A 27,006-nucleotide genomic window follows, 5' to 3' on the forward strand; every position below is an offset into this window, starting at 1 on the left:
ATGATTTTATTCAATCACATGGGTTATTTCATTTCCTTGTTTGCTATGGTTTCCTGTGGTAAGTATTAGCTATAGCAGTTAACATAGTGAGAGGGGAAAAGTTATACAAAATATACCACTTCTGGAGAAAGTCTTTAACCCCAGTTTTGGAGAAGGAGGCAGCTGCTGCTGCTATTTCAAGGCAAGACCGTCTCTTTAGCTACATTGCCCCAAACACACATGGACCAGGGGAAGGGGCTCAGAGACGACAGGCTCTCAGCCCATTTGTTAGCAGACATTTCTGTTTAGAGATTACTCACTGGCAGAATCCCTCCCACCCTGGACAGTTCCTTGTTTTTATTATTAGCCTTTAAAAAACAAATTCTATCTGAAAGATAGAAAAAATACTAGACACTGTACAGTGACTGGGTCCAGTCCAACTATCTAATTATTGTGTGATATTTTAAATATAAGGCACAGGGAGCTGTTTCTGACTGAGGGTACCTGCTTCAGATTTAACTAGTGTATTATCCCCTTGGTAGTCTGGATGGAGAGCTTTCAGCTCTAGGTGTCATTATTCTTTCTTTCTCTGTGTGTTCCAGTAGATTCTAGAGAGTAAGAATGGCCCTGAACACCCCCTCTCAATAGTCATTACAGAGTGAGGTTTTTCCTGGCATACAATGAGGAATGGATTCTGAGTCCAGGGTGATGTATGATATAGTCACATCACAAGGATTGTTTTCTTGACTTTCAAGTATTTGGCAAAGATAAACAGCTCTGAAGAAGGCTTATCCTTGGAAATAGAAGTCATTTCTTTAAGAAAAGTGTCCCAATCTGATCATTACACCTCCTTCCATCTGTCCCATCCACCTGCTCTTCTATGTCACAACTCTTGCCATGTCCAAGCCAATCAGACATACAAGAAATGCTATGGATTACAGCTAAGAGAAAATGACTTAAAATTTATGATCAGGATAGGAAAATTAGAGATGCAAACACTTATAATACTTAAAACCAAGTGTTTTATGTAGTCCCAATATGAGAAATAACTATTGTTAAATTATTTCTTTAGGCTTTCATATTTTTTTCTGTATCTATCTATCTACCTTTCTATTTATCTGACAATCATCTGTTTTAAAGTGTTATTAATGACTTAAGAATAACTTTAATTTATCTTTGCTATTTATTCCTAGTGTTAATCCAAACAAGCATTTTTGTTATCCATTCCTCTTTATGGTATGTTTTGTGTACATTCTATGCACATATTGAATCATCTTGTAAATTAAATTTGGGGAACTAAAATAGTTTGATACGAAAGTGTAAATACTTTTGGAGGTTTTAGGACATGCATTATGGGATTATCTTCCTGAAAGGCATTCTCTATTCGGTTTTCTCCAGAAAGCCTATGAGAGTGCTCAACTGTTACATTAGGATGGTGCTGTTAGACACCTGTTGCTTTTGAAGTCTCACATACAGTCAGCTTCCTGCAAACTGTGTCCTGATTTCTTCCTGAGAAACCATATCCACATGTTGGTTCTGGAGATGCTGCTTTTGCTGTTGATGCTCAGGCTGCAGCTTGTGACACAGTCAAACCAGAGCTGGGAGCTGCAGGCAGTGCTGACCTGATGACTTAACCAGAGCTAGTCTTGTAACAGGTGTCTTCCTAGACTTCTAGGAAAAGATAATTCACCAAAGGAATAAAAGTGACTACAAGCATATGAAACTGCTAACAGTGCACGAGCCACCTTTCTTGGAAAAGTGTAGCTAGCTAACACCCCTCATTATAGAACCCTTTCTTTACAGTAAATGGAGACCACCACAGAAAGGCACAATAGTACACAGTGCTGAGGTCAACATATGCAGTTTATGCATTTTATGCATTTCCAACTTGTTTTGAGCTTCTGGGCCTCACTGTTATCAAGCATCTTGAGACCAGCATGCTTCCCCTATCTTCCTCTCACTCTTAAGCTGATTGCCTCCTTTTCTTTTATTATTCTTGCTACATATATGTTTATATATGTACACAGAAGCATATTAAGTTCAACTTGCTGAATTCATTTTGTTTTCGTATATATTGTTTCTGTGTATATGTGTGTATGTTGCACAATCAATAAGTAGGCTCATCTCCAGGAGACACTAATTCTCCTACTCTCAGAAGTCATTAGTTGTCTGTTGTTGGAAGAGAAGGAGAGCGACTTCCTGCTTGTCCCTATTTATATGCTGAGTCTTCCTGCTATGTCACTTCTTGCCTGGATCACAAGACTTCTCTTTACTACATTTCCCAGAATCCTCCTTGACTCCTAGTCCCGCCTAACTTGCTTCCCTATTGGTCAAAAGTACTTTATTTAACCACCAATAAGACAAACATATACACAGAAGGCCCTCCCCCATCATGTAGTTCTTTATTTATGAGTGGGACCCCATGAAATTTCCCCCTTCCACATTACTATGTCCATTGATATTGCCATTGTTCTTGTCTTGTTTATGCAGTCATTCTTGTTTCACTGCAGATTTTCTGACATCCTAGCTATCATAATCTTTCCATGCCCTCTTTCATGATATCTTCCGAGCCATAGATTCAGGGTATGTGATATAGATATATGCGTTGGGGCTTGGTTCCTCACAATATGTTGACCTCAGCACTGTGTACTATTGTGCCTTTCTGTGGTGGTCTCCATTTACTGTAAAGAGAGGGTTCTATGATGAGGGGTGGTAGCTAGCTACACTTATCCAAGAAAGGTGGCTCGTGCACTGTTAGCAGTTTTCATATGCTTGTAGTCACTTTTATTCCTTTGGTGAATTATCTTTTCATATCTGACATTTAACTATAAAAATGATTGAACACCCATTTATCTCCTATCTATGTCTGCACGTACATGTGTATGTACACACACATGTGCCATGGAGCATGTGTGGAGCTGAGAGGACAACTTGTAGAAATTGGCTCTGCCTTTTCACTCTGTGGGTTCTGTGGGGCTTAGACTCAGGTGATTAGGATTGAGTGCAAGCACCAACTCCTAAGACTTCTCTCTGCCACTCACCCAGCAGTTTTAAAGCTAAGATGCTTTTCTTTCCTAATTGATGGTATTGTTTCTTCTCTTTTTTTGATGATGTAAATTTTTAATATGACTAAATAACATGCTCAATGTCCATGAACATGAAGTCAACCTGAAAACTGAAAATCATGATCATTATAGATCACTTAAGTTACATAGACTCTGAACAAACAACACTGTCATTGTCATCACCGTCACCATCATTATCATTGTTGTCATTACCAACTGAGGAAGATAAACAATTCTACCATTGGAGCATTTCTTGTCACTCTCCTTCATTGGCTGAGTCACATGCTAGTTTACCAAGACTCAACTGCAAGATAGGAACTTCCAGGCTGTCACTGCCCACACATTGTATTTTTGCATGTGTGTGTGCAATGGAGTGGCAGAGGAGTGTCTGTTCAATAATTATGAAATGCTAACCACATTAAAGAAAACAAGTCTCTTTATAGCTACCATTACCAGTGAACCTACTATTCAGTGTGTTGTGAAATGAGACACCAGGATGCACACTGAGGAACATGTATTCCCAAGAGCATCTACCCAGAAAAATATGCTCTTTCCAAATATAAACCTGACCCAGGAGGTAGGCATGGCAACACCTCTCTGATAAGAAGAGAAGCAATACTGCTAGTTTGATTCATCCAAATGGGACTTATCATCAGGATCTCCACACAGGTAGAACATTGAAAATGTTAAATCTCCAGTGATTAATTTAATGCATGTTGTCTAGATACCCATTCTTTGAAAAGCAATGGCAACATAGATACTCAAAGAGAGATGGATAAGGTTGCCACTGGAGCACTGCATAATTAATGAAAATCTGACTGATGAAAACTTAGTAAAAGATTTGAGTTGAATCTTCTCAGGTAACTACAAATTCATACATTAAATCAATTAGAGACAATTCTCTAATGATATGTGGGCTACAGAATACTGCACATAATAGAGTTGTGAGTCAGTACAAACAGCATAGCTTTCAGCCTATTTTCAAGTTTGCTTACAAATGTACTTTTTGTTTTCTATTTAGAAACTATTTGCTTAGACTTTTCTTCCCTTTTAATGAAAGTAGATTCTTTTTTTCATACAATATATCCTGACTATAGTTTCCCTTCCCTCTACTCCTCCAAGTTCCTTCCCACCTCCCATCTTCTCCAGATCTGCTCCATTTCTGCCTCTCATTAGAAAACAACAGGCTTCCAAGAGGTAACAACCAAGCATAGCAAAATAAAATATAGTAAGATTAAACAAAAATCATCACATCCAAGTTGGACAAGGCAAACCAACAGAAGGCAAAAAGCCCCAAGTGAAGGCACAAGAATTAGATACCCACTTGCTCACACACTCAAGAGTCTCATAAAAAATACTAAACTAAAAGCTATACTATATATGTAGAAGACCTGGTGCAGACCCTTGTAGGCCCTCTGCTTGCTGCTCCAATCTCTGTGTGTTTGTCCTGAAAGGGCTTTGGAAAAATGCTGTATGTCAGTTTTTAAGGTGAGACTTTTTCTCACTATGTTCGACAGCAGGCAGAAAAAAATCCATCTTGTATTTTAAAAGGGATCATTTATGTACAAATTATTTTATAGCAAATGAAAAAGAATCAAATATTATGTGTAAGTGCCCATAAGATGACTTTAAGTAACATGCTGTACTGTTTAAATCATTGTCTTAATGTTTCATTCTACTGCTGTAGCTGCAAAGATTTTTGGCTAGTCATTGGAGTATATAAAAAAGAATAACAAACAGATGCATTTCTGCTTTTAATGGTTATATCATAGGATGTCTAAATCAACTGTATAAAAATAGCTTCTTCAGAGGTGGGGACATAGCTGCCATATACACCCCAGATGTCAACTACTGTCAGAAGATGTGCACATTTCACCCCAGGTGCTTGCTCTTCAGCTTTCTCTCAGTAAGTTCTACCAAGGATCCAGATAGAAGGTAAGAGTGATATTTTATCATATCAGGTTAGACATTTCTCAAACTGCTTCCATTTGTATGCAAAAATGGTGTCATATTTCTCAGAGAGTTCAAAGATCATTTTCAACAATAGCTCATAGACTGTTTCTTTCCAAAGTAGACTGCTAGACTAGTGAACACAGAGACAGACATGCTAAACAAGCCCAGCACTTGTTCACAGTAGTAGGAAGTAGTAATATTCTAGCCAAGGCCTGAAGACAGAGCATGTTACAAGAAAGGGTCCTTCCTCATACCGTAATATTTAGCCTTTCTTGTTCACCTTTCAACATGTCATATGGTCTCCACATGTACATTAATTTATGGATATAAATATGCTATTGGCTAGGTTCTTCATATGAGGGAGAACATGAGGGCTTTTTTTCTTTCTGAGATCATATGACTCCACTTAATATTAGACATTCTAAGTCCATCCATTTTCTCATTTTTCTTCATCATTGAGTGGTATTCCATTATTTATTTTCTGTCTCATTCATTATTTATTATATACTAATTAAATTACTATAAATGCTGCAAATAAAGCAATCACACATCCAGATTAACTAGACCCAGAGACTATACAACTCAGTGAACTTCTATCCAGTTATTATAGCCATTTTAAAAGGGAGCTATAGAACCTCACAGTGAACCTTATTCTTTCACTACCAAATATATGTATTTCTTACTTACTTACATGTTACTTGTCTAGTAAATGGTGAAAATTGCACTAGTATAAAGAAACATATGTTTGACTTGTTACTATACTTGTGTGTAGGTAAAGCTGAGAATATATAAAGCAGGAATTTGTGGATAGTAGATGTAAGACCCAGTAGGCACATCTCAATGGTACCTGTAGTGAGATAGTTTGTACATTTAGACATTTAGAATGTACATTGTGTGTGTGTATTATTATTACTAATAATTGGTAATTTTGACAAGTACAAGTATTAGAATTAGTGTTGGAAACTTTACTTAATTTTCTTTTATTTGATCAATTGCCAAAATGTAAATTTATGCTTCTGTTTCCATATGCATAACTTTCATTTTCACTCTATCTGAATTTAAGAATTAGAAATTTGATACTCATTCACTAACCCCTTACATGCTAACCTGAATAAAAAACACAGACTGTATGTGAGATTCACAGTATTAAAAATTAAATTAGGTCCTAGGATTATTATAAATAGTAAAAATAACATAAAGTTTATATGGAAGATAGAAAAATTCCCCCATTATAGAGAAATGTCAGGAATCAATAAACAAATGGATATCACATAGAGACCCAAATCATGGGTGATTCAAATTTTAAAGTCAATTAAAAACACTTATAAAAATAATCTTCACTTTAGAAAATGTATAAGATTCAGACAAGAGAATAATAAACTTAAGGTCAGCTTGCATACATTAACAATATCTTGCTTCACAATAAATAAAAGCAGGAGGGGGATAGGAAGGATGAAATTGGCAAATGGTGGAACACTTGATTAGCATGCTGGAAGCCCAGGGTTTCTTCCTTGGTACCACATAAAACAAAAACAATTTTCTTTTGGAAAGAGGATCTATGGAAGCTCAAAATGCAGCCACAATCATCAACTCTTGAATATGGTTGGCTCTCTGCACTTAAATCATGAACATGAAGAGAAACCAGTGCTGTAGATACAGTGGAATTATCTTAAGAATGTCTTTTTCAGCAAGTATCAAGGAAATACTATCAGTTTCCTGACCCCAGGATTTATTTATCAACACACAGAAAATGCTGGGCGATGATTAATGTGTGTTTGTCATTACAGTCCCTAGCCCCCTTTTAAAAAATAAATCTTTTTTTTAAAAAACAGGTTTGGTTGCTTCTTGAAAGACAGCATTACAGGAACCTTGCCAAGATTGCATCGGACAGGTGCCATTTCTGGTCATTCTTTAAAGCAGTGTGGCCATCAAATAAGTGGTAAGGTGTGGATTTTTCCCACAAAATTTAAGTTAATAATACTCAATCTCAGAGTAGCTTTTGCACAAAGTCTGTACTGTCATGGAAGTTTAGAAGAGAACACTAAGAAAGATAATGGAGCTGGAGCAGAATCTTGGTCATAAGAAGGGGTTACATATATCTTGGTAATGTTCTTGTCTTTATCAGTTATAACGCACAGCCTTACTGAGCCTCTGTTATCAATGGTACTCACACACAATGTAAGATTGGGAGAAAAATGAATGCTCACTCCAAACAACAGACATCCCTGTTTCCAGAAAAAGACTTTTCAGATACAACTTGGGGACACCTATTCCTCAAGTTCACTTCGTGGCGATTTGTGGCTCCTACCAGACTTGATGCTGCCCTTTCCAGCTCAAAGAATATTTGACAATGTCTAGAGACATTTTAGATTCTTACAGTGAAGGAGATGTACTATATGGTAATGGCCAGAGTTGTTGGAACACATTCTACCAGGCACAGAGCCGTAAGGCACAACATAGGACTTTCTGGCCACCACTAGGCCATAGATAAAGGCTTAAGACAGTGGTTCTCAACATCCTAATGCTGAAATCCTTTAATACAGTTCCACACATCGTGGTGACACCCACCCAAAAGTTAATTTTGCTGCTACTTTATAACTGTAATTTGGCTACTGTTATGAATGGTGATGAATCTGTGTTTTCTGACAGTCTTTGACTACCCCTGTGAAAGGATCATTCGACACCCAAAAGGGCTATGAAAATGGGTGCTTTATGAAATCTTATTATTTGCCATTTGGCCCAGACTGAAGGACTGAGTTCTGTCAATCATGCTAAGGACTGTGAACCTGAAAAATGTTAGAGAGCTTTATTTCTGACACCCTTTGCAACTGCTGACCTAGGAAACGGTTCCTATACCATCTTAAAGGGTTAATACAAGGAAGACATTTCTCTAACATGGCAGGGACTGATAAGAAAGCAAAAGTGCTAGTAAGAGTGAGGTGGGGTCTTGGCAGAATCTTGAGAACCCTTCTGGATTATACTGTTTGGTCTCTCATAGCTCATTCTGTAGGTTCAAATTTCCAATGGTCTCATTTTATCCCAATAACATACAGTCTGAGTCTGCAATTTGAATTTTAGGTAATTAGTAAAGGGTAACAATGGCTTAGCTATAAATACTACTTTACCAGTGTAATGGCTACAGTTAACCTGAAGCAAAATACTTTTCCCATCTTAAAGGATCAAACCCATATAATACTATAATGTACATTATTTGATTAAATTTTATGTATTATGATAGTGACTGACAACACAATTTAAAGAAATAAAAACATTGTGCCTTTTTCATGGTTGCTTAGTTGTCATTTTTTTCCCCAAGCTTAATCTTCCTCACTGAGTTTGGCTCTGAAGTTCCTTTCTAACTTTCTCTCAAATGCTATCAAGTTACAAAGTGGTCTCAGGCCAGTCAGTGGAGTCACACACCTTTAATCCCACACTCAGGAGACAGAGGCAGGCGGGTCTCTGTGAATTTCAGGCTAGCCTGTTCTACAGAGTGAGTTCCAGGATGGCCAAGGCTTTACACGGAGAGACCCTTTCTCATAAAAAAGTTTAAAAAATGCTCTCAGGCCGGGCATTGGTGGCGCACGCCTTTAATCCCAGCACTCGGGAGGCAGAGGCAGGTGGAGTTCTGTGAGTTCGAGACCAGCCTGATCTGCAGAGCGAGTGCCAGGACAGCCTCCAAATCTACACAGAGAAACCCTGTCTCAAAACAAAACAAAAAAGTACTCTCAGAAAGCAATTTTACTAAAAATTATTGAGAGGAAGAATTAAAATTTATAGATAATCATTAAGAAAATGTTTTTATTTGTGACTACTTCATCCCAATCCTTAGCCCATTTCCTTTCTCATCTGCAGCAAATTTAAAGGAACCTCATTCTATGATTTACAGACTCTTAGTCTGTATGGACTTCTGGGAGTGACACCCTAACATAATACTTCTCTATTAAATCATATATATATATATATAATATATATATATATATATATATATCCTCCATGTATAATTTTATGAAACTTTGTTATGTACAATAGAACATGTTTGTGCTAATACACTCAAACACACACACACACACACACACACACACACACACACACACACACAAATGCACACTGCTAATCTAATTAAGTTGTCTTAAAAACAAAACCTACAAGAGCCTAACTGGCTTACTTTCTATTAAAAGAATTAACTATACTTTTGACATGAGATAAAGTTGAAAGGATGGGTTGGGCTGGCTAAAGTCCCTTCAAAACTTCAGTGGAAGGGATGCTTAAATGGACTAAAGAAAATTTAAAAACCGGTGTGCTAGCACGTAGCAATAATCCCAGTACCGCAGAAGCAGAGGCAAATACAGTTTCAAGCTCAAAGTTATCCTGGTCTAAAACTGGAGTTTGCCACATCCAGCATGGCTTGAGTCCTAGAAAACTGACTAGGGGCATCAAGGCAATAAGGACAGACAGACACACCAACCAACATGTAGAAAGGGAGTGCCATGTGTTGTGAACTCCAGAGTGCTCATTATGTACAGCTAAGGAGAGGGGCTAAGTAGACTCAGAGTGAGATCCCCAAAGGCAGGCAGTCTGTCCTCTTGGGCTGTAAACGTCCTGGAAGAAGATGGTAAGTTGCTAGTCTTTGTACACACTAGTCAGTTGTTCCTGAACACCAGGGCTTAGACCCAGGGAAGGCTTTGCCAATTTCCCATGGGTCTGAGGCATTGGTCCTTCACATGGCTGTGTCCATGTCAATAGACTTCAAGTGCTCCTTACATGTTGGCTCAGGGCTTCCTCTGGTTGCCATGGGAGTTCCAAATCAGCCAGATTTACAAGTCGAGAAGGGGCTAGAGGGTGTGGTGGTAGTGGTGATAACAGTGGTAGTGGTAGAATTTAAGGAAATTTTAAAGCAAGAAGGAAAATGGTTTCATCATGCATATAAATAAATTTCCATAGTCTGTAAAAGATTTACCACAGATGTCAGCAGTGAGACCTGCAGTCACAAATCACAATCAGATCCAAGTAGGTGAAGAAGAGAAATAGACACAGATCATGGGTTTTGTTGTAGTTTTTTGTCCCCCTCTCCCCGCCCCCCTCCAAGAAATCAAAGGTACACCAATTCGTCAAATACTTTTAATCTCTGGCACATACTAGCTGGACTGTTATTACTGCCTTGTTTGTTTATCAGTGCCACTGGTAACTTCAATGTGAAACTGTTGTAGTATGCACCTTGCAGGTTAGGAAGCAAAATAACCTGCTTTTAATGCTGGTACAACAGGGGTCAGATAAACACACTGGGGTGTGCTAACACCCAGCAGGGTTTGATAATTTAGATACCCAATAAAAATTTTAAAACCTGCACTTATCAGGGAAGTCACCAAATAGGGGATACTGACCTTCAAAATGGCTCCCACCGAAGAGCAGTTTGGTCTGTCTAGAAAGAAATTTGGCTGAATGTGTCTATGTGTTTCATTTCAGCATGCCACCAAGACATATACGAAGGACTTGATATGAGAGGATCCAACTTCAACATATCTAAGAGTAACAGTATTGAAGAATGCCAGAAATTGTGCACAAACAATATCCACTGCCAATTTTTCACGTATGCTACAAATGCATTTCACAGCCCTGAGTACCGGTGAGTGAGGCTGAATGGTTTCCCCACGAGAACACTCCAGGATTCAACAGCATCCTTCATGAAAAAAAAAGTCTGTTTTTCCTCCAATGAAAGTGCAAAGGGAGTTCAGTCCTGAGCATTTTCCTTATTTACAGACTTAATTTCAATGGCATGGCACCTTTCCCCAAAAGATACTAAACTTCAAAGGTACCCATAGGCTGTGCATGGAATGAAGGTGTAGTGTCAGACAATGATATCTGCCACCCCATTCATACCCTAAACTGCCCTATGCTGAAGGGAAGAGTATCTACTGATTAATAATGGCCCAACCATGCACTGCTGTGGTTATCATTTCAATAGCAATTGTTACCCACACAATTTTATGCACCTTAAGAAACATAACAACATCTTTTGTTGACATTCAGGAACAACTGCCTGCTGAAGCATAGCTCAAGTGGAACACCCACCAGTATAAAGACAATGGATAACTTGGTATCTGGATTCTCGCTGAAGCCCTGTGCCCTTTCAGAGATTGGTAATTCCACCGTGATTGTGATGTGCTAAATGAGAATGCCCAGAAATATACATGAGCCCACTCTCAGGGATATGATGCATTTGGCCAAAGGGTTTGTGTAGATGCAATTAATTATATGGGAAATACATCTTGGAAATAAGAATTCTCTGGATTACCAGAATGTGCTCTATCCAGTCTCAAGAGTCTGAATGTGATAAAGAGGGAAACAGAGGGGTCCAAGTCAGAGGTAAAAAGACTTGAAAGGGTTACATTGCTGCCTTTAAAGGTGAAAGAATCCTAAAGCAAATGGATGCCATGACCTGTCAAAGGAAAGGGGCATGGAACAGATCTCCCTACATGCTCTTCCAGAGGAACAGAGCCAAGCCAACCTTTGGACTGTCACCCAGTCAGACTTACTTTGGCCTTCTGATCTCTAGTACTAAAAGATAATATGTTTATATTGCATAAATCTCTAGTTTTATTGTACATTCCTACAACAACAGCATTAGGAAAGTACAGTGACACTATAGAGAAAACCGTGTCGTTGGTGTCCATATCTGGTGAGAAAGACATATTACCATGAATCAACAAAGGCCTATCATTCCAGACACAGATGTAGCTTCAGTTGAATTATCCAGACAAGCACCATCATATTTAGCTCATCAAGGTGCCAGTGGTGAGATTTACTGAAACCATACCACTTATAGTAAAGAGTGCCAATACTGAATGTTGGCTCTATGCCACGCACTGTATTGGTTCTGAGCTCTGGGATATGACCTCTCTATGAAAAATGGAGAAGCCAAAACAACCTATCTCTCTTCCTATTTGTATTTTTTTTCTCAACATATTCTCTCTATACTGTCCCATTCAGTTGGCTCAAATTTGTTAATTATTTAGTTTTAATTCCCACTTTTCTAGTTTTTGAAAGCTTTTCTACAGGAGATGGGGCCCTTTACTCAAATGTGTTCTGTTCTGTATATCATGCTTATCTTAGACTGCTTGTCTGCAGCCATACCCAAATGCCAAGCCTCTTCTAGCTCATGATTCTGCAGCCCAGGAAGCTAAAGAAGGCGTAGTAGTCATATCTAGCAAGGGCTGTTGTGAGTCTGGGGTCATTCAGAGATTCACTACCAGTCTCACTCAAGTTTTGGTTTTAGTAAAATAGAGACTTTTTATTAAAAAGACTGGCCAGGATCAAACCAGAGAGAGTTCTCTAGGTAAGGCCCAGCTATTGTTAGACAAAGGATTATAAAGACAAAACCCACAGAATTATAAATAAGGGAAACCAAATTAACTAATATCCTGTCTGGGTGTGGGCAAAGCTCCATTTTGTAACAGATAACCAGCAGGTGCCTCAGCCTTCCAAGCAAGCGTTTCATGCAAAACCAGAGCGTAGCAGTTAGCTTGTTCAATCTTATGACCTTGTAGGACTAGCTGAGACAGTGAAATATTTTGTAACAATCAGCTCTTTTATTTATTTATTTTTTTTTAGAATAGCCCAACCATTCCAGGAAGTGGTCCATCTCAGGCAAGCTGACAGGGTACATTCAGGTAGGAGTAACTTCAGCATGGCTTGTGAAAGTTAAAAACAATTCTGGTTTTACAAGGCTAGCACAGGAAATTTATCCTCTGAATATAACACTCGCCACCACAGGACTTTATACTGCATTACAGCATGGTAGAAAAAGGCAGAAAGAATGAATATGTGTGGAAGACAAGGAACACAAGAGGAAGCCTTGGTTTAGAACAACCTGCCCTTGTGGGAACTGATATAGTTCAGAGAGAGCAGGAACTCACTCATACAAGAAAGGTCCGTTCATGTGGGCTATGCCTTCATGACTTCCCCCAGGCCATATCACCCAGCACTGCCCCATCGGACAACAAGCTACACCAGGAGATTTTTGCTGAGGGCAAACCACCCTCCAGTCTTAACAGCACACTGCTGCAAGTATTTTTATGCTCAGGGAAGACGTGACAATATTCTTTTGTTCTGCCTCAAAGTGCTGTCCACAGCCTCAGAGAGTATCCCGCATGCCCAGTCTCAGACTGCCCTGTACTTGCTTTCTTGAGTGCTATGAGTTCTCACATTTCTTCAGTCTGATTAAGTGTCCTTCACAGAGTGATAAAAATCCTGGATATCTCAGAAAATGCCTGTGATTTTTAAGAGGCAGGGCTCTTCACATCCCTTGCATGCCAACCAAAGCCGCAGGAAGGCTGTCTCCGGACCTAAAGGCCTAAATTAAATTTATTAGTCATTACCACACCCTTTTCTCAATTTTATCCACAATGCCTTTAACTTTAGGAAGGAAAAAACAGCATATGGGTAAAACCATATGCTATGGTCACTTAGCAGACCAACCACTTAGACCTACCACTTAGAGTCACACAAATGTCCTACCTATATCCTCCCTTCTTTGAAACGGCTAGCCTCTTACCTCACACAACTCAAAATGAACTGTATTTAAAGACTAGTTTTCAGCAGTTTCCTGCATGGATTTTGAGAGCTTTGGAGATAACCACACCTCCCCCATTAGTGAGTCAATACTATTTGCAATTCTAACTAAGAGAATCTTTCCATACTAATGGCTTGGTATCTTCCCTGACAGTCATTTCCACCACACAGGCAGATGTCTTCATGTTACCGAATCACCAGGACTCCTTGTTTCTCCCTCCTCCTCCCTCTGCCATTCTTCTTCCTCCTCCCACTTTTCTTCCTTTCCCTCCTTCTTCCCCCTTCTCTCCTTCTGTCCTCCTTTCCTCCCTCTCTCCATTTCTGCTTTTCTCCTTCACTCTTTCCTTCTTCCCTTTTCTTTAGACACATGGGTTCAAGAAGAGGGCTCCTGACACTAGGCAAAACAGGGGTGAGGTTAAATATACTCAAGCCCTGTGACAGGGATTTTCCAGGCAGCTTCCAGACAAATCCAGTAATAGCCTTTGTTTTGGTAATGGGGGACTGTGGCTTTTGAGGGTCTCCAATCATTCTGACAGTTGGTTTTCTGGGTCTCTATAGAGCAGGGGAGGGGGCAGGAATATAAGTCAAGTTAAACCCCACCCAGTGTGGCCATTTTTCTCCCTCTAGATTGTGTGTCCTTTTATCTAAATTCCAGAGATCTGAAAATGGTGTTGTGGTTCATTTGGCGGTATTCATCATAATTATAGAAAAGATGGGTTCTGTGCATTTTTATGCTCCCACCCTCACTAACATTCTGTAACACTTTTAATAAACGTAGTGTCCTAGTTAGGGTTATTATTGCTATGATAAACACCATGACCATAGCAACTTGGGGGGAAGAAAGGGTTTATTTCAGCTTACATGTCCAGGTAACAGTGCATCACTAAGGGAAGTAAGAACAGGAACTCAAAGAGGGGAGGAACCCATAGAGAAGAGCTGATGCAGAGACCATGGAGAGGTGCTGCTTACTGACTTGCTCCTTGTGGTTTGCTCAGCCTGCTTTGTTACAGAACCCTGGACCACCAGCCCAGGGATGGCACCACCCACAATGGGCTAGGCCTTCTCCATCAATCACTAATAAAGAAAATGCCCTACAGGCTTGCCTGCAGTCTGCTCTCATGGAGGTGTTTACTCAAGTGAAGCTCCCTCCTCTCTGATGACTCCAACTTGTGTCAAATTGACAGATAACTATCCAGTACATGTAGTTACCAAGCTACCTTTAGAATGAAAATACTCTTTAGAATATGAGATGCCCATCTTGCCTGGTTCTGATTCTGAATTTTGTGTGGAGCAATAAAAATTTGGATTACAGCCAAAGAGGGTCTCTATGATGACAGAACACCTAGAAAAAATGTAAAATTCAGAAATGAGTAAAGGAAGATGTTAGATATATTCAACTTGAAAAGGAATCAAGTTGACTACCTTAGCTTTTGTTAAAGTCTGTTCTTCAGTCTTGAAAGGCTGTCTTTAGGGAATGGGTTAGCACATGATTCCATAGGGTTGGTTTAAATAGATAGGACTTTGTAGAAAATATGTTTTAAAAATCCCTAATATCTCCAGTGGTCCAGAAAAGAAATTGACTTTGTCATGAGGTGGCAAGTTCCTTTTCAACTAAAAATGTCTCAGAAAAGTTGTAGAATGACCTGCCAGGGATATCTTGGGAGGATGCAGTTGTGGGTTGGCATGGATACCTACATTCTCTTCCAGTAGCAGTGTCTTCATACCTAAGTTTCCATACTACTAGTATGGAATCAGATTGATTCTTACATGCTATCAAATTGAGTAAAACATGTAAACAGCACAAATAAAAATAGATGAGAAAAAATCTGTAAGGGGGATGAAATGAAGCTTCCCTGTTCTACTACTATCAAATGGCGTTGTCATTAGCTCCTCAGAATTTGTGTTAATCTTATTAAAATACTTCTCATAATACTCAGAGATGAAACATAAAACAGCATGTTCTGAAGTCTTAGATGGGACCAAGGTAGTACAAGGGACATGAGTCACCTAAGCATCTTGGATTGGAAATGATGGAAGTGCTGAAAGCATCCATTGGCTAATCCTACTTCTCCAGGGGAGGGGTTTGTTTCTAGAGTGAGAACAAGTTTTGTTTTCTCCAAAGAACAAACTACAGATTTGCAGATAATTTCATAGGCAATTTATTTTGAAAATAGATTTTTTTCCCTCACATAATATATCCTAGTCATGGTTTTCCCTCCCTTTAGTCCTCCCAGTTGCTTTTTGCCTACCCTTCTATCCAGATCCACTCCCTTTCTGTCATTAGAAAACAAACAGACTTCTAAGGGATAATAGCGAAATAAAATAAGAAAACAAGAATTAACACTTCAGAATTGAACAAAGCAAATAAACAATAGGAAAAGAGCCCAAGAGAAGGCACAAAAACGGAGAGAGCCACAGGTCACACTCAGGAATGCCATATAAAACAGTAAACTGGAAACTTGCAGACCTGACCCATGCAGGCCCTGTGCAAGCTGCCTCAGTCTCTCAACAGGCAATTTTAAACTCAGAATGCTTAGTGCTGCAAATACTCAGTTGTCATTACCTTAGTTACTATGCTAACACAAGCAGTTTTGGCATTGTGTCACTGAGGAATGCTCTTCATCTGTGAAATCACAGGCTGCCCTATGGATATGTTCCAGCACTTTGCCTTTGCAGACCTAGATGTGGGCCAGGTCATCACCCCTGACGTTTTTGTGTGTCGCACCATCTGCACCTTCCACCCCACCTGCCTTTTCTTCACATTCTATACGAATGAATGGAAGATAGAATCCCAGAGGTGAGTGTGAGCGGGTGTGCTTGCTTCTAGCTCTTTCAGTTCCCAGGGGAAGCTCGAAGGTGCCTTGCTGGTTTCCCTGATAGCACTGGAGCCTGTGATGTGTATGGGTGCTTTCCTGCCAGGTGCAGGTTACTGCAGAGATTAGCAGATTCATCTGCATACCTTCCCTTCCATAAAACAAACATACCACTGAGTCAAACAACAGCAGCAAGCCAAAGGGATCAGACAGCTTTCTTACTGGCATTAAGGTTTTGGATTGTTCATTCAGTCTACCCTTTAATCTCATGAGAAATGAGAGCCCTGCTTATCCTGATCTAGGGTCTAGTCTGCTCTCTTCACCTTTAGACAACTTCCCATTTCCTTTATGTACAACATGAGGCCTGCAGAAGGATGTGGGTGAGTATAATACCTCGGGCAGCTTAAATCCAAACAATCTGTTCTCTGGTGCCTTTTTATTTTCCTTTTTTAATTAGAAGGTGGAATTTTGCCCTGTCTCCTCTTTTCAGGTTATCTGTACCTACTAGTTTTTTGCCAGAGGGAAAAGTGACTCCATTTACATTTAATCCCTGTGGTATTTTGGAGTCTTGCCATCTGACCGCCTGAAGAGATTTTCTCAGGATACAATTTTCAGAGTTGCAGTTTAGTAAAAAGAAATGGGAGCTGCATTTGTATCTGTCTAATGCCTCCAAGGCTGTCTTCTTTCTCTTTTTCACTTATTTTTAATAGGAATGTTTGCTTTCTTAAGACATCTAAAAGTGGTACTCCAAGTCCCTCTGTTCCTCAAGAAAATGCTATATCTGGATACAGTCTCTTCACCTGCAGAAAAGCTCGCCCTGGTAATGTGACTCGACAGTGATGGTACATGATATGTGTCCTAGTTTGCCTCTTGGTTGCTGTGATAAATATGATGACCAAAAGCAAGTTGGGGAAGAAGGGAGTTTGTGTTGTGGAAACAGAGACCATGGAAAATTGCTGCTTTTTGGCTTTCTCCTATGATGTGCTCAGCTACCTTTTTTATTTTTAATACAAACCAGGACCACCTGCCCAGAGGTAGCACTGCCCCCAGTAGACTGGGCCCTCATGCATCAATTTAATCTAGAAAATATCCCACACACATGAGGGAGACAATTCTTCAGTTAATGTTCCCTCTTTTCTTGCGACTATTTTGTGTCAAGCTGACAAATACTAATTGCCACAAGGTGCAAGAGATCCTGGGATCTTGTAAGAGTTGGTGAAACTATTCTCAAGACACTAGAAACTTTGTTACTGTGACTTATTTCCTGTCTCATTATATATCGTTGGATGTTTGTACATGGTGCAGAACCCTGCCATTTCAAAATTTACTCTGGAGTTGACTTTGGAGGAGAAGAACTGAATATGACCTTCGTGCAAGGAGCAGAGATTTGCCAAGAGACTTGCACAAAGACAATTCGCTGTCAGTTCTTTACTTATTCATTACTTCCACAAGACTGCAAGGTGGAGGGGTAGGGAGCCATTTCTTTGATAATCTCCAAGGTAGTCATTTTATAGTTTTCTTTGCAGGTCTGATTTTATTCTGTTTACTTTGTCTAGGTGTAAATGTTCCTTAAGGTTATCTGTGGATGGCTCTCCAACTAGGATCACCTACAGTGCACATAGGAGTTCTGGTTATTCTTTGAGATTGTGTAAAGCTGTGGGCAGCTCTAGTAAGTATAGCTGATTTGTTAAGGAACCATATAGAAGTCTGGGTTGTGGTGATTTTTGGCTTGGTCTTTACATGATGGGACCATTTATATTGTTTCCTTGGATGGAGGGGATGCTGTTTTGTATCTACTTCTGACCACACATCTCAACACTTTTTAGTCTGCACAACAAAAACAAACGCACGAATTGTGGGAGGAACGAACTCCTCTTTAGGGGAGTGGCCATGGCAGGTCAGCCTGCAAGTGAAGCTGGTATCTCAAAATCACCTGTGTGGAGGGACCATCATTGGACACGAATGGATTGTGACAGCTGCCCATTGCTTTGATGGGTAAGTTTTAGACCCATTGTGTGTGTGTGTGTGTGTGTGTTTGTGTGTATGTGTGCATGTGTGTGCATGTGTACATCTTTACATGTGCACACACATGTGGAGGTAAACATCAGGTATCTTTCCTATATTACTGTCTGCTGTGGAATATTATTTTAATTGGGTGAAGATGTGTTACATTTGTTTATGCTACATTTCTTTAATTATGAAAAGATGTGTTTCATTTCTTTCACTTTGCCTGACTAAGGCACCTGGTTGATTTACTAAAATGCTGAACAGCCAATAGCTAGACAGGAAAAAGATAGGCAGAGCTGGAGTGCAGAGAGAATAAATAGGAGAAGTCTAGGCTTAAGAGAAGAATGACAGAAGAAGGGGGAGAGAATGAGTGACTATGTCAGACAGACAGACATAGAGAAGCAGTGAAAGTCAGATATACAGAAATAAGAAAGGCAATAAGCCCTTAAGCAAAACGTAGATGAAGAGAAACAGGTTAAGTTATAAGAGCTAGTCAGAAATGTCCCTAAGCTAGACTAAGCATTCAAAAGTAATAATACATCTCTGTGTAATTATTTGGGAGCTGGTTGGTAGTCTAAAAGAAAAAGCCTAGTATGGCTGTCCATCTTATTTGTTGAGACAGGGTTTCTCTTTGAACCCTTTTGACTAGACTGGTTAGACAGCAAGTTCCAGGGATCTGCCTGTCTCTGTCCCCTGGCACATGATAGACTCTAGTTGTGTGCTGGGATCTGAACTTGGGACCCCATGCTTGAGAAGCAAGCCATTTGCCCACCAAGGAATCTCCTTGGCTCTGACATATTTGTTTTGATGGTGATAGAAGTTTCCAAGTCTTTGCTTTAAAAAAATTATAATTTTAAATTTAGTTTGTATATCTTTTACATGGCTAATTTAAGATTCAAAAGATGGTAGGCAGATTTTAAGCAACAAAGTGTCTTTAATTCAGTCTCCTACTAGGGCTTATTTTAATAAATATGGCTACTTGATAGAGCTGATTTAATGAAAGCAATTACTTTCAGGGTTGGTAAACTGAACTTGATTTTCCCAGAGCTGCTGGAAAAGGGACAAAAGCAGTCTCATATTTTTACTTGTAATAAACCTGAAGTAATTACAAAAGAAATTGTACATGGCTGAGTATTCTCAACCACAGCTTCTTGTACTGTGAACTATAACCCTATATGGACTCAGTACAACTAAATGTGGGGGTCTCAAACATCATAGCAACAGTAAAAGGTCCCTAAATGTACACTGAACTGAACAAAATTAATTCAAATAAAAAACATAAATCCAAGGCCTTTGGGCAGTCCTATCCCACACTGTGTCACATGACTACACTGCAGCCTTTCTTCCTAAACCATAACACGTTTATTTTGCACTATGCATGTTGTCATGCCATACAGTACCAACAGATGGTACCCTAAACACAACTCACAGTGAAGATTATATGATATTGGAAATCACAGTGTGCGTACTGTGTGTACAGGGCTTTCTGCTCTCACAGCAACATAACAATTTAATTACAAAGAATGAAAACTTATAAGTATTTCTTGTCATAGTGTGCTTTGGGCTTTTGATTATATGGTGCTTTAAACATTGTGGCTTAAACTAATTGTTTGAGTTTTATACAAGACTCATGGAATGAACTTTGGCTTAGGCATTGGATAGAATTTCCAAAAATTCTTAATGGTCTTAAACCTACATCTGCATTGTCAATTACAAAATTTACAAAATACTAAGGAACTCTTAAAATCATTGAAGATGTTCTCTTTCAGTATTAATATGTGAATTTGCTTTCATTATTAATAAATGGTAATACTATATGTATGCCAAGGAATTGTTTTGAAGTAAATATCAGTAAATGTTTAATATATGTACCTGCCTCATATAGTCTCTCTCTCTGTCTGTCTGTCTGTCTGTCTCTCTCTCTGTCTCTCTCTCTCTCTCTCTCTCTCTCTCTCTCTCTCTCTCTCTCTCTCTCTCTCTCTTACACAAACACACACACACCTTCCTTTCTGGTCAAAATGGAGTCTTAAATAAAAGTTTAAGAAGTTTAATTGCAAACGAAATCTTCAGAGATCCAATACTAGATGATGCTAAATTGACAGAAGGAGGAACTAGGTCATGTGGAATATTTTCTTTCATCTTCTCCCCCCACAAGAAAACGTGCTAAGAAAAATGAATAAGGAACAATGCCAATGTTACTTCGGTTTTCATGTCTCTCTCCTAGGATTCCCTACCCGGATGTGTGGCGTATCTATGGCGGGATTCTTAATCTCTCAGAGATTACAAAAGAAACGCCTGCCTCAAGAATAAAAGAACTTATTATTCATCAGAAATACAAAGTCTCAGAAAGCAACTATGACATTGCCCTAATAAAGCTTCAGATGCCCTTGAATTATACCGGTAGGCAGCACACTTAAGGAAGAACTGTGCAACCGAATTTTATCGGTGTCAATTCCCACTTCCGTTTGAGTGAGAGAACAGATCTGCAGAGATTGTCTTTGTGTTCTGGTTGGTGGGGTTGAGGGAGAGAAGAGGCTGCCTGGGAGGTGAAGACCTGTGACCTGCTATGCAATCACTGCTACTTAAGGGACAAGAAATCTTAATGGCTTTCTCAAAGTGGTATAGAACTTCTTGTATGGTAAGAAAACAGTAGGTATAGGAAAGGTTTTTGCCATCTGGGGACATTGGGCATCTTTCGAAAGGATTGGGAGAATTACCGTTGCTTGGGCTTAGGAATGTAGAACTGTGCAAAAGCAAGGGGGGCTAGATGTTAATTACCAAAAATACACTGGGTAGACAATGGGGAGGGAGCATGTAACTGACTCTAGAGGCACACCAACCACTCCAACAAAACTAAATGCCTATCAACACCTTAACTTCGAGTGTCTGTTAACAACTCTGTAACCCGCACAGCTCACCTTCCCTCCCTCTACCTCTAATATCCACTGTAGGTATGCTGGTCTCCTCCTTGCTTTTTTGTAATAATTAAGTAAGGTATTCAGTTAAGTCACTGTAACAGTGTGGCTATTTTTAGTCTGACTCTGAATTACATTACAGTACACATCAAACAAAACACAAGAAAGTAGATATATGTTTATCGATAAATTTTAGTGGAGGAGTTCCCCTCCTCTGAGCAAGTTTCATGCCAGAAAACCATGCAAAAATGTGAAAATTTCCTTGGATCATAGGGTTTAGAAGTCATCAGAAAGCTGGAGGGCCATTCTTTAACTTTGTAGTTTCAGTAATGAGTTTCATTATATTTCATATAGGGACATTTTGATTGCATTCACTTCCCTTCACCCTGTCGTGTCCTTTCCCACTCTCCATCCCAATTGGTCCCAGGAGACTCATTCTTGCTGTGTTGTTTGTAGAAAATGAATAAGGGAAAAGATAAAGATTAATCTTTAAAGCCAATGTATACGGTTTTAATTAATCCAAATCTATCCATGAAATTTCAGAATTCCAAAAACCAATATGCCTGCCTTCCAAAGATGACACAAATACAATTTATACCAACTGCTGGGTGACTGGATGGGGCTACACAAAGGAAAAAGGTACAGCCTGAAATGTTCCTGTCCTAAATGTTCAAGTACACAGCTCCTCAACCATCCTTCCTCATCATCTTTATGTTTATTCCAAAATTTTGGTCCTCTGATTCCCAAGAACATATTCTTGTTTAAACCTGATGAGCTCATGCTTTAAGCATCTTGCTCATAATAGAGATTATGTTCGTGACACTTCATAACAAACTGTAGCCCTATGGTCCTATCAGGTCCAGTGCATCCCATCTGGTCCTCCATACTCATAGTGTCCCTGTTTACCATGCTCTATTTTTGTATCAATAGCCCAGGTGCCAACATCACTCTTTAAGGACAGTTCTTAATATTTGTTTTAATGCATTCATGAAATATGGTAAATCTAACTTTTTCTCTAATTATACTGCTAAATGCTAATGTAAAATACATAGATTTGTTATGAAAGACAACTAGATGGCAGTACAATTACTGGTATGCATTAACAGAATTTGACATAGTGATAAGCATATATCTTTATTAATGTACCCACATACCAAGTTGTTTTAGTATTTACCATAACATTGAAATAGTGATGGGCATAAATGATATTTTCATTTCTGTCATAACTACAATGGAATTCAAAGTTTCTATGACATTTGTGCAACAATGCTGCTAATAGTCTCATATTCCTGCATTTGTTGTCTGCATTTAAGACTGAAGGGGATGTTCAGCTTTACTTGGAATGTAGCCAAATAGAGGTGGGTTTTTCTCTTTCCTGAGATCATGGATGAATGAATTGTTTGTGTGGATCTGAGGTCAAGAGCTCTTGTGTGTTGAGACTTGAACTTCTTTACTAGAAATAAGCATGCTTCCTTTCTAGAGCAAGTGCCAGATAAACACTATCAGACATATTTGTGTCATGTTTACAAAAACAGATGATTGGCTGTGTCTTCTCCATATTTCCTGAACTAGTCAGTCTTGCATTCAATTAGTTCACATTTTTTACTATGTTGACCTGGCTACATATATATGGATACCATATACACATACACATATATATGTACATATACATATATATATATATATAGGAAATATTGACATGGAAAGAAATTATCTATAAATATATCATTTGTTATAGAACTTTATGTAAAGAACACAATACTTCTCTGCTGTCAAATGTTTGTGATTTATTTTTATAAATTATATATATTTATTATAATTTAAATTTGTAAAATGTGAAAGGCAAGAGCACCCAGACATTTATATTAAAAGTATGAATGAAGGAAAGAACTTCTTTCTGAGGACCACCTGTTGAGACAGTGTTAATCCTGAAATTGGCTAGAGAAAAACCAGTTCCACCATTTTGAGCCGAATTTGAAGCAAGTTTGACTTAAATATTAAATACTGACCAGGATGGACTTTGGTTAAGACCACTCCTGGAATTTTCCAGCTGAGTGGCTTCAAGACATGTGTGTTGTTGGGCTGATAAAGACAAACCCATTTGGCCATCCTACTGTCCCATGAGGCTTTGTTGTTATTTTTCAAGAACTACAACTGCCAGCATCCCAGGAAATCACCTGATGCTTGGGCAGGTGGGGCTAACAGGTTAACTTAGGGTATTACAGCAGGGGGATGGCAGAGATCATAGAAACCAACTCTATGGTAGCTTGGGCGATAGGGCTGCTGAAATGCCTCATTAGAAGGAAGCCTACACAGATCACTCCCCCTCTCTCTGTCCCTCTCCCTCTCTTCCTCTGCTCTCTCCTCCCACCCCATTTTTTCCCTTTCTCTCTCCCTTTCCCTCTCATTGTTTCCATGTATAATTCTACCTCTTTGACATTTTACTGACAGATTTTGAACGAAATATGACCCCAGTGGAAAGTAGACCATTTTGACTTCCTTTGAAATTCTAATTTTATTTTCCCACTTATTGTATTTTCTCCCTTTAAAGGTCTATTTGCTTTACAGGTAAAATCCAAAATATTCTACAAAAGGCAACTATTCCTTTGGTACCAAATGAAGAATGCCAGAAAAAATACAGAGACTACGTTATAACCAAGCATATGATCTGTGCTGGCTACAAAGAAGGCGGGACAGATGCTTGTAAGGTAATGTATTAGACTGCAGAGAAAAAAAAAAACACATGATGGTTCACTGGAGACAGTTTATTCAAAAGCAAACTTCTAACATTACATTTCACTGGTTTTGGTTTTGAAACTCAGAGTTAAAATGATCTGAAGACTTTATAAATAACTTTCAACAAATTAAACATAATAATGCATACCATACATTACTTATAATAGGTACCTCAGAATCTGTGTTGACTATGAGAGACATGTCACAATCAGTACAGCTACATGCCTTATTTAAGGACAATTTCATGTGCCATGCTTATGCTAAAATACAAGTAGGTTTATTTGAACTTTGGGTAACGATGCTAAAATTGTTGCATTCATCTGAAAATGGGATGAGGAATAAATCGGTCTTGTAACCATACACTTACTTTGTTCATGACTAATGAGGTGCAAGGAAATTGAGAGGCTGCACATTTGGTGTGCTAAGCGTGACTGAAAATGTTAGTGGCACCTGTCTTTAAACAAGGGTCTCCTTATTTAAATTATCACTGTTATAACTCCCCATCTTTGTATTTTCTACCCCTCTGACCCAGGGAGATTCCGGTGGCCCCTTAGTTTGTAAACACAATGGAATATGGCAGTTGGTGGGCATCACCAGTTGGGGTGAAGGCTGTGCCCGCAGGGACCAACCAGGAGTCTACACCAAAGTTGCTGAATACATGGACTGGATATTGGAGAAGACACAGAGCAGTGGTGAAAACACTCAGTAGATGTCTCCAGCATGAGGAGGCTGGGCAGTAAGGAAGAGCACAGATAGCATCAGTTTTACCACCTGCTCTCAAGCCAAATATGGAGCCCAGAAGTCTCTTCTGCAAAATGTAGATGATGGTGTCTACCTCACATCCTTGTCATAGGATTAAAAGCACAGTGTAGACACAGTTGCTGAAGACAGTGTCTTGACAAAGTGTGTTTTCTGCCTTGAGAAACAGGATCCCCAATGGGAACTATCCAAAGAGCACCATGCTTGTTTGGAAATAAAATGGTCAAAGGGTTTTATTAGGTAGTGAAATGGTTGATCTGAAGCAGTTGAAACAAGACTCCAGACCTAGTACAGTACCTGGGACCATTCTCATCTAACTTCTGACTCTGGACTTCAGTGGATCCCAGAGTTCCCTTCTGTCCAACTCACTCATTTGCTCATTAGAACCTGATGCTGTTGTTCCATTTGGCTCAAAGCACTGAGAAATCTGGTTCTGTCTAGCAGAAGGAGGAGACCTTTTCTTTACAATAAAAGGATGGCCTCCTTGAACCTGAGAGGACAAGGCTCTTTTTCATCTAAACCACCTTCATGGCTATTGCCAATGGTCTTGGCTATGTGGTGGTATTTTCCTTATAATCTAACAAATAAAGCTTGCCTGAAGATCATAGTACAAAGCTAGCTACACTGGCTAGCCATAGAATGGTGGCCAGGCAGTGGTGGCACACCTTTAATCCCTACATTAGGGAGACAGAGGCAGATAGATCCCTGTTAGTTCAAGGCCACCCTGAGCTACACACAATTGATGGAGGCTAAAAGAGAAATGGCTCACACTAGTGATCTCAGCACTAGGGATTCCAGGCCTTAAATCCCAGCACTAGAGAGAAATATAAGGTGGGAGGAGACAGAGCTCAGGGCATTCTGAGGTTTGGTGGAGAGCAGTGCAATCTGAGGTTTGGTGGATTGCCCCTAAGGTCTGAACATTGGTAGAGGTGAGAACTCTCTAGTGGCTGGCTGCTTCATCTCTAACCCCAATATCTGTCTCTGGGTTTTTATTATTCATGCTACAGGCTATGTAAGACCTGCAATGCTGTGTTTTTCTTGTGTGCAGCTCCTGAAATAGGCTGATCACACAGTATTTGCACAAGGCAGGGAATCTGATGGGAATACTGGGAGTTCAGTTGGTACTGCATTCTGTAATAGCAATTCATGAAGTGTCATTGGATATATAGTACTATATAAAATCCAGACTTGCAACTGAGTTTAAAATAATAGGCAGTCCTATAGTGGATGACATTAATTCTCATGCAACACAAATTCCCAGCTTGCCAGTGGTTCTGAGAGAGGACTGTATGTGCCTAACTCCATTTAGTTAAGCTGGTTAATATTTACATGGAATTGGCCATTTACAAACTATTGTGCAAGTTAAATAGACAAATAGAAAAGTGAAATTTTCTGTAGAAGATTAAACTTTTCCTTACAAATTCAAAGGCATGTTGAGTAATTCAGAGGATTAAACATGGAAGAGCTAATTGGTTACCCACAGAATTTGCGATGGGAAGTAGAGAGGTAGGAATTATCCCAGGAGCAAACAGCTTTTGCAAAATCTGGCTGGATTCTTGTGAAATAATTTCATTTTAAAGCACATGGCTTCAACTTTTACTTTTATATACAATAAACAGTTTTGCCTTACTCGATGTGGGGGTGTTTTATATTTAAAAGGAAATATGTGGTTCACAGGGAAAATCTTGTATCTCGAGTTTTCGTATTGATAACTTGAACGGGTGTTGGGAAAGCCTTTGGAGTGCTGTGGCCTTTAATTTCTCAAGGAATGGCCTCATTTGGGCAAAGCAGAGTTTTGAACTGTAGAGTATTTCCATGGCAAAAAGTATTATCATAAAGTTGCCAGTTGGACTGGAATGTTCTGTTTATTTTTCATCATGTGTTCATGCACAAAGTAAACAAAGGAATCCATCTTAAACTCAGGGCCTCATGGAGCTAACAGGTGCTTAAGAGGCTAAGAGAATGAGAGGGTCGAATAATGTCACTTTCACAGGGCAGAGTGAAGGCATGAGACCCTAGATCTTTGGCAGAGCCAACCAAGAAAGGGCATGTCAGCTCTGGGAAGGAGCCCTCCTCTTCCTACATCACATATGTGGAATACATAACACACTGCTCACTGCTTTCTAGAACTCAGTCCAAAGTTCTGCGGGCTGTTTCTAATCCTTATTTTTTTTCTTGTAGGTATTCTTTATGCCTATCTGTCCTACTAAA

At 39.3% G+C, this 27,006-nt stretch overlaps 1 protein-coding gene across 2 annotated transcripts; it reads left to right on the forward strand.

Annotated features, from left to right (window-relative positions):
- Positions 1-25,107, forward strand: Klkb1 (kallikrein B1). 2 transcript variants are annotated; one of them, XM_035453250.1, is made up of 14 exons: positions 1-58; positions 4,817-4,979; positions 6,830-6,936; positions 10,461-10,620; positions 11,025-11,134; positions 16,203-16,362; positions 17,089-17,198; positions 17,684-17,846; positions 17,935-18,047; positions 18,205-18,373; positions 20,610-20,785; positions 21,844-21,939; positions 23,869-24,008; positions 24,569-25,107. In XM_035453250.1, the coding sequence occupies exons 1-14, from the start codon at positions 1-3 to the stop codon at positions 24,743-24,745; spliced, it is 1,902 nt and encodes a 633-aa protein (XP_035309141.1). In that variant the 3' UTR covers positions 24,746-25,107. The 2 variants fall into 2 exon arrangements, with proteins under 2 accessions (XP_035309141.1, XP_035309142.1); XM_035453251.1 differs by lacking the exons at positions 1-58; positions 23,869-24,008 and having other exon boundaries at positions 4,830-4,979; positions 24,569-24,711.
- The last annotated feature ends 1,899 nt before the right edge of the window (positions 25,108-27,006 follow it).

This window comes from Cricetulus griseus (genome assembly GCF_003668045.3).
Source record: "Cricetulus griseus strain 17A/GY chromosome 1 unlocalized genomic scaffold, alternate assembly CriGri-PICRH-1.0 chr1_1, whole genome shotgun sequence".
Lineage (NCBI taxonomy): Eukaryota > Metazoa > Chordata > Mammalia > Rodentia > Cricetidae > Cricetulus > Cricetulus griseus.

What these genes read in the sequence shown, in the direction of transcription:
- Klkb1 (XM_035453250.1), top strand. Translation starts at nt 1, where the DNA reads ATGATTTTATTCAATCACATGGGTTATTTCATTTCCTTGTTTGCTATG. An exon ending in CTGCAGAAAAGCTCGCCCTG is followed by an intron (nt 17,199 to 17,683) that starts GTAATGTGACTC and finishes TACATGGTGCAG; the next exon opens with AACCCTGCCATTTCAAAATT. An exon ending in GGGCTACACAAAGGAAAAAG is followed by an intron (nt 21,940 to 23,868) that starts GTACAGCCTGAA and finishes TTTGCTTTACAG; the next exon opens with GTAAAATCCAAAATATTCTA.